This window comes from Dunckerocampus dactyliophorus, chromosome 19, assembly GCF_027744805.1.
Source record: "Dunckerocampus dactyliophorus isolate RoL2022-P2 chromosome 19, RoL_Ddac_1.1, whole genome shotgun sequence".
Lineage (NCBI taxonomy): Eukaryota > Metazoa > Chordata > Actinopteri > Syngnathiformes > Syngnathidae > Dunckerocampus > Dunckerocampus dactyliophorus.
Genome location: NC_072837.1, coordinates 7,105,169 through 7,112,508, shown reverse-complemented (window position 1 = coordinate 7,112,508; position 7,340 = coordinate 7,105,169). Strand labels below are relative to the sequence as shown.

General features: G+C 40.7%; 4 protein-coding genes across 6 annotated transcripts in view; 1 reads left to right on the top strand and 3 right to left on the bottom strand.

Moving 5' to 3' along the window:
* Nucleotides 1-551, top strand: part of enpp1 (ectonucleotide pyrophosphatase/phosphodiesterase 1) — a 28,292-nt gene extending 27,741 nt beyond the window's left edge. Inside the window, exon 24 of the mRNA XM_054760967.1 lies at nt 14-551. The gene's annotated coding sequence lies outside the window, so the exon portion shown is untranslated. The remainder of the gene's footprint in view (nt 1-13) is intronic.
* Nucleotides 1-2,415, bottom strand: part of bpnt1 (bisphosphate nucleotidase 1) — a 69,403-nt gene extending 66,988 nt beyond the window's left edge. For both annotated transcript variants that reach the window (XM_054760972.1, XM_054760971.1), the window contains exons 1-5: nt 2,133-2,415; nt 1,649-1,770; nt 718-822; nt 532-639; nt 321-369 (exon numbers count right to left, since the gene is read on the bottom strand). In XM_054760972.1, coding sequence (XP_054616947.1) covers nt 321-369; nt 532-639; nt 718-822; nt 1,649-1,768 — 382 coding nt within the window. In that variant the 5' untranslated portion in view covers nt 1,769-1,770; nt 2,133-2,415. The remainder of the gene's footprint in view (nt 1-320; nt 370-531; nt 640-717; nt 823-1,648; nt 1,771-2,132) is intronic.
* A 465-nt stretch (nt 2,416-2,880) lies between these two features.
* saysd1 (SAYSVFN motif domain containing 1) lies at nt 2,881-6,787 on the bottom strand. 2 transcript variants are annotated; one of them, XM_054762754.1, is made up of 2 exons: nt 6,656-6,787; nt 2,881-3,256 (listed from the first exon to the last, which is right to left on the bottom strand). In XM_054762754.1, exons 1-2 carry the CDS (start codon nt 6,773-6,775, stop codon nt 2,933-2,935), a joined length of 444 nt encoding a protein of 147 aa, XP_054618729.1. In that variant the 5' UTR covers nt 6,776-6,787; the 3' UTR covers nt 2,881-2,932. The 2 variants fall into 2 exon arrangements, 1 of the variants encoding a protein (XP_054618729.1); XR_008567066.1 differs by lacking the exon at nt 6,656-6,787 and adding an exon at nt 3,418-6,638 and having other exon boundaries at nt 3,110-3,256.
* The window catches only part of LOC129172722 (cytospin-B-like), a 95,462-nt gene continuing 94,783 nt past the window's right edge, over nt 6,662-7,340 (bottom strand). Inside the window, exon 17 of the mRNA XM_054762748.1 lies at nt 6,662-6,753. The gene's annotated coding sequence lies outside the window, so the exon portion shown is untranslated. The remainder of the gene's footprint in view (nt 6,754-7,340) is intronic.

The following is a 7,340-nucleotide window of genomic DNA, read 5'->3' as shown; positions in this document are numbered from 1 at the left end:
TTGTCCTCATTAGGGTCACGGGGGTATGCTGGAGCCTATCCCAGCCAACTTTGGGCGAGACGCAGTGTGCACCCTGGACTGGTTGCCAACCAATCACAGTGCATCATCTTATATCCCGGTCAATGTGATTCATAAAATAAATGAGGAAAGACTGATATTTACGTCTTCTGTGGTGACCTTTGATTGATGGCCCCGCAAATGACTTATATAGAATGATTGATAGGTGGTTTTGACAAAAAAGCTTGTTTCCAGTCTTCTGTGTTTTACTTTTAAGCCAGGTAATATAGGATTGTGTGTATATGGAATGTGACCTTACTCACCTTCAGTATACTCCTTTGTGCCATCAAGCGGATCCACCCACACAACTAGCTTAAAATTGAAAAAGACAGACATAACACAATTTAACACCAAAGCTCAGAGCTCCAGAAGTATTTATATAGTAAAAGAGTTGTAATGATTCTGCCTTGTACACCACCACAATGAATGCAATTGCCAATGAGGCAGCCATATTGTACATCTACTGGTTGTTACCTCTTCTTCTTTCACTCCACCATATTCAGCAGGACAGCGTTTCTTGAGGATTTCTTCTGCTTGGCCATTTTCAATCAGGTCCTCGGTCACCTCCTCAGCGGGAAGGTCCTACACAGGAGTGAGATGGTTGAACATTCAAATCAAAAGGCATTCTATGTGACGACAAAACATCTTGGGTGCACTCACCTCCTCGCCAATGATGGTTGCTTTGGGGAAGCGTCTGGACAGTGAAGCACAAATGCTTTTCTGTGCAAGTCTGTCCGCTAGTGTCTGCAGATCATTAGCGCCATCCTGTGGACAAAGTTGACAGTCTCAGTTGAGCTTGTCTTTACTGTAGATGCAATTCATTTGTACTTGTGTGGCAACACGAGGGTGGTAAGAGGTACGTTTTTAACAAAAGTAAACCGATAACGCCAGGTTGGGATGCTAGGTTCGTTGCACCAGTGAGGCAGAAGACGTGTTTTCAAGCATACAACGTTATTTTTAGTACAATTTGTTAAAAATACATTATGTTGCCGGGGGGAGAAATATTAATATTTTAATATCAAGTTCAAACTCAAAAACACTGCAAACCCAGAGCAAAAGCAAGAAAAAGTAAAATATGTAACAAAACCAAATATGTAATCTACACACCAAATAAGAGTCAAACCAATCACTATAACGAAAGTAGTAATAAACACAAATACACCACAGTCCTGGGGAAACTGGTCACGAAGGGCAAAACCATTTAATGGCGCCCGTCAACAAGATAAAATTTGCTATATCCTAAGGCAGGCGACAACCGGTCGTTTCCGCACAGGGGAGGCGCCGTGAGCATGGACGCCGGTGGAGGGCAGCGCCGGGACTAACCCACTGCCACGTCTGTAAGGTTTCCGTGCTGGAAAGGGGAGACCAGGCACCAAACACTCGTGACGACACTGTCAACCGCAGTACCGGGAGAACGAGACAGCCTGAAGTCAACAACTGGTTCCGCAATGCTGGTTGACAAAGTCCATCCTGCCACACTTGGATGCCCAAGACACATTCTAAAGTGATAACTAAACAAGAAAACAGCAAAAAATGGGGGGAATAGCAGTGGTTGGGGACCACAGCTGTAGTCAATGTAACAATTTCTCACCTTTTCCACAATGCCAAGTTCTCCACGGTGAAGCACCTTCCTCACAATGTCCCCAGCCTTTTCAGCCACAGTGTAGGCTGATGCCACCAAGCGAAGCACCACGGCTGGACTCCCAGACATTGCTAAATACAACACACTGGTTACTTTTAGTGTGTCAATTCAACATATTGTACATATAATACTCAACACGCTACATGACCATGATAATTGTGAAGTGTGTCCACCATTTATCCAAATAACAGCCAGAAAGGTTGTGTCAAAAGAACAAATTTGTCTGATAATTTGTCTGATCTGATATACCACCCAGACTGAAGCGAAAAGGTCTAAATTGACAGGTGAACTGTATGACAATGTAATCAAAGGTACCAGCTGGGTTACATCTTTAGCTAAACCGGAAGATAGCACGCCACTTGCGATTTAAGGGAAAAACACATTAATACACATCAGTTGCAGGTCTCAGTGGTAAAGTATGAAGAATACTTACTGGTATACTCACTAGTACCTGTACTACTACAGTCGCTGTTACCGTAAATAACCTTAGGAGTAGTTAGTGAAGTGTCACAGTTAGTGACAAGACAAGTACTGGCCGAGAGACTACGAGGGAGCTCCTCGAAAAACAGAAAAACTGCTAATTTAAAATCAATCTCCCATAACTTGCAACAAATGTCATCCTGTGATGATTGTATAAACCATGAGTATTACTTTGGTATCTCTATTATATATTATTAATGAGTCGATTACAAAACGAATGCGGAAGTACAAAGGGGTATCGCTCTCGCTTTGTTGTAAAAAAAAATGTAACTTTTCTATGGAAAGAATACAACGCTGCCCCTAGTGGACGTTTGATTTGCTTAAGGAAAAACATTCAAAGGATTACAACCGCTTTCTAAATAATTTGTGTACTTGTAATTAAAAATACGTCTGGAAACGCTATAATAATTATATTCTATTTCTAATTATATTGTATTTATTGATATATTTATTATTATATTTTTGTGTATATTATTATATTTACTATATTACAGAGTGTAGTATTTATATATTATTAATAATCTAAATCTATATTAATGGTAACATTTGAATTTGAGTGAAGCGAATGCAACTCTCCATTGTGTTGTTGCTGTATTATTAGGAAGTTTTAACTTGTATGTGTGGCATTTCAGTAGGCATTTAACAACATAATTTTAAGAAAAATAAATTTAACACACATTCCTTCAAACATGAAACAGCAATGGAAATAATACATTTAATGTGAAATCAAAAACAGTACAATCTACACACATTTCATCTGTTTGCCAGGGGTCTGTATCCCATCTCTCCCTCCAGCTGCTCTGCAGTAAGAGCACCCAACAAAGGTTGACAGTCTGGATTGAAGACGGAATAAGCGCTCATTTCTCCAGGTTTCCTCGCTGCAGGGCTACGCAGTCCTTCATACAGCCAGTAAAAGAGGGAAACGACGAAGAAGGGCAAGCCAAACTCCAGTTCTGCAAACATGCCAAGCAGGACCAGCCAGAGCAGAACTTTGAGGAACGTGATGCTTGAGATGACATATTTTTTTGAGGCCAGCCATCTTCCAAGAGCGCTGTCCAGCAGCCAGTCACTACCACCCTGCAGGAATAAAATACATTTAGCTCATGCAAACATTGCATTATTTACATTGGCCTGGATAGTATAAATTAATCAATTGCAATATATTTATATTTGATTATTTGTATTGATTACATTTGGACAGAGTAATCTTCTTGTTACAGGTATTCACACCGTCTCACCTCCATTTGTGAGTCCTGGCCTAGAGGGTGTTCTGAAGTCTCCTCTTTAAGTGGACTGTCATTTGTAGTGGTGTCCACGTTAGCTTTAGCAAATTGATCTTTATTATTAATATTAGGAGCATTTTCGCCCTGTCGACGTGCCCTAAACTCCGCAAGTTTCCGCTCCATTGTCAATAATCTTACAAATGACAGGCCACGCAGAAGAGATCACATTAATGTAATCTTCCTAACTTGCTCCACAATGACAGCAATAACCTATATCCTTGAATAAAACGTACTGAATCGGCCACTTTACCACGTTTTAGTGATATTTCTGTCGCTATCTGACGTTGTTTACTTTTCCTAGCACGGCTGTCTGAAAGGAGGGTGTACTGTCGCAAACGTCTGGTGACTGTCGTGAAAAGGTGCCGTTTTGCCACACCAAGCTTTTGGCTAGCGAGCTTGTTGTTGACGTTGTGGTGAGTTGCATTTTACTATGCTGCATTTTTATTGAGTATGCATCAGCTTTTACATGGTTAAAACGTCACAAGTTATTATCAAAAATGCGTATTGTAAACCACCGTAGACGCATCATAACCACACCAAATTCAACGTTGAATTAGGTGTGGGTATGAGACATCGACGATGGTTGCCACATAACACTAGCTCCTTTACAAACCTCCCTTTTACAGTACTAACATTAGCTTTACTATGAGTGTAACAATATGTAATAATGTTTTGCAACTGTTTTCATTGCCCATTCACCTGATTACGATGTTCAAAATATAATACAAATGTTATTAAACAGGCTCTTTTGTTTTCAGACATGGCCTCTGCCCCAGCACAACAGCCCACCCTGACCGTGGAGCAGACTAGAGGTGAGAAGTCACGACCCAGATTCATTTGTAGAACCCCATTGTGGAGCTTAGCGATTTTATGTACTTTTGCATTTACCATCATATCTCACCTTCCCGTGGTGTGTTGACACACAGGGTCTAAAATCACACTAAAACCAAACCAAGTACACAACGGATAACGTTCCCCAAAATTACTTCTGTCAGTTGGGCACTTGGTGGCACTGTTGGATTAGCTCCCTCTGCAACCAAATGGCCCCTAATAATTTGAATGACTGATGACAAGCTTTTTTCCCTCCATTATGGGGTGCCTTTCCTTTCCTTTTGCACTTAAACCGCTTACAAATGTGAGAACTAATGCGACGACACAATGACAAAATCATGGCGAACATTATTAATCATAACTCTGGTTTCAAGTTACACCTGGACCTCATGTTACTGAGGCTAAATAAATCGGTGTTTTTATTATCATGTGTGGCGTAGTGGTGCTCAGTGAGGTGATCCAGGCCTTCGCGGTCCCAGAGAATGCAGTACGGATGGAGGAGGCCAGAGAGAGCGCCTGCAACGACATGGGCAAGATGCTGCAGCTGGTGCTCCCCGTGGCCACTCAGATCCAACAGGAAGTCATCAAAGCTTACGGATTCAACAATGAAGGAGAAGGTGGGACGACCGCTTCACTTGAATGCACTTGACACTCCACACACGATTACCTGTGATGGGCTCTTTATTGCATTTGAAAGGCAATAGTGCAAATGGAAATCGTACCAGAGGATAAACATTAACCATTATTTTGCTTTTAATATCAAATAATTTTGGCGGTTTAATTGTGGGTGTGCCTCTCTTTTAGGTGTACTCAAATTTGCCAGATTAGTGAAGATGTATGAAACCCAAGACCCAGAAATAGCGGCCATGTCAGCAAAACTCAAGTCTCTCCTCCTGCCCCCATTGTCAACACCACCTATAGGTGGCACCATCCCAGCCTCATAGAACAATCCAAGTGCCTGCATCAAGTGAAGATTGTTTGCGATATCACCTTAAACATCATTCCGTATTCGCATTTAGAGGGTATTCTGCGAAACTAGTTTAGTGGGTAAAAGAAGGGTGTTGAGTGTAAAGCCACGCTTGGCTGTTCAGCGGATGAATCACCATGGTAACACCAGTTTATGTCCGGACTTTCACATTAAAATCGAATATGAAAGCGTTGCGGTTTCACAGTAACTCATTCAGAGATGGTCTCACCATTAATTGAGAACCCGGTGGACATGGGAGCAAGAACAATTTGAGCAGCACTGCGACGGGAGTGGCTACTTTGAGATCACACTGATTCGCTAGCATTCCCTGATGAAGTTCTCTATAAAAGATAATTATCAGCGGAGAGAATACACTACTTTTGCTCACTTTTCCACCCGCGCATGAGGTATGAAATGCAAATGAAATATTAACTCAGCCACTGTTTGCAGACGTACATGTCACAGCACTCCTTGCATGAGTACTCAGCCTGTTAGTCTTCTTATATTTGCTGGAGGAATAAGCACTCTGAGGCATCAATTAACTGGAAGAAAACCCTTCTTTATTCTAACAAAACAAAGGTCGCCACAAAACGTCAACACTGCCACTTAGTGGTCACAACAAGATAAAACATTTAGCAGTAAACTGACAAATAGACATATTTCAAACACGAAAAAGGCAGTTGCTGTATTTTATTTTTATATTATAATATAATAATCAGTGTTAACTTGCGCATTTACACGCTCAGCATTATTCGGCCAGCAGTGCTCCCTCGTTCTGGCAGTAATAATCCTTAAACTCCTCATAATGTTCCATAACAATGACTTGCTCATCTTGTGTAAATACGCTTCATTTTTGCACGGAGGTAGAATAATTTGACGCCCCCTTTTATGTGAACGCGCACTGAGCGCAAAGCCGAGAAACGTACTTGACAAAGGAAGTTGATAATCACCGTTGCCGTACCATTTACCACTCTGTTTGGGGAACTCTGGTTTCGTTCACCTGCATCTTGAGCACAAAGCCCGGGCTGGTTGAGCCACTTTCGCAGAATACCCCCTTAGTGTCCTTACCTGAAAATATCAACATTCAAGTACAGCCAAATGATCAGTTAATGTCATTTCATGTGCTTAAAAATGCTATATTGTTTTTTTGTTAATGACATACAGTAAGTATGGATTTGTGGTTGTATTTATCTACATTGCTGAAACATTTCCATTAACCCAATTTTCACATTGTTTTATATATATATATATATATATTTATGTTAATAAATGTTTTATATTCTGGTTCTGGTTGATGCTCTCAAACACAACATGTACTGCAGTGTTTCTCATATGTTCGTTTGTGGCGACCCGCTACAAGTAAATATGGACCGTCACAAATAGATTTGACACTACCTGTTCGCCCTGGCTGATAACACATTGGAAGGAGACAGTCTGTGAACGTAGATGGTGTCGTAACTCTTGCTTCTTATCACATCTCATATGCACCTGGTCTGCCACAGAATAAGACGACATTGCAGGAGCGATCAGTGTTGCCAGCGAGTATTCCGATTTTTAATTTTTAATATCTAGTGACTTTTTCTGGTCTTATTGGACAATTTTGGTTAACATGAAAGCACATATAGCTCTTCTCAACGAGCAGCAGGTCCTGCTAGGAGTGGAGTTGTGTTTTGGTGGCTCCTTCGGGTTCTTAAGTTCCTTAAAAAAAAACTGCACAGTGAATAGTGTTTATGCATATATACTATATATTTATATATATATATTACCTTTATTATTGCATAAAGTCTTCAGGCAACAACTTCATTGCTTGATGTTTAAAAAGGAGAAACACATTTTCTAAAATTTTCCTCACAGACAGTAAAAAAACAAAACATTTGAACAATAAAAGTGGGTTCATGTCTTTGGCTGCATGCAGACAATGAATGTGACAACCACAGCAGATGATGATACTTATCAGCTAAGATAAGACTAAAGTGCCCCATTCCCAAGAGAGTTTTCATTAAAGTGCTAATTTCCTTTAAACATAAACGTAGGTGCAAACCAGTGCATCGTAGCTTCACCAAAAGAAATGTGACATGAG

What these genes read in the sequence shown, in the direction of transcription:
- saysd1 (XM_054762754.1), bottom strand. Translation starts at nt 6,775, where the DNA reads ATGTCGTCTTATTCTGTGGCAGACCAGGTGCATATGAGATGTGATAAG. An exon ending in TTATCAGCCAGGGCGAACAG is followed by an intron (nt 3,257 to 6,655) that starts GTAGTGTCAAAT and finishes TTATTCCTGCAG; the next exon opens with GGTGGTAGTGACTGGCTGCT.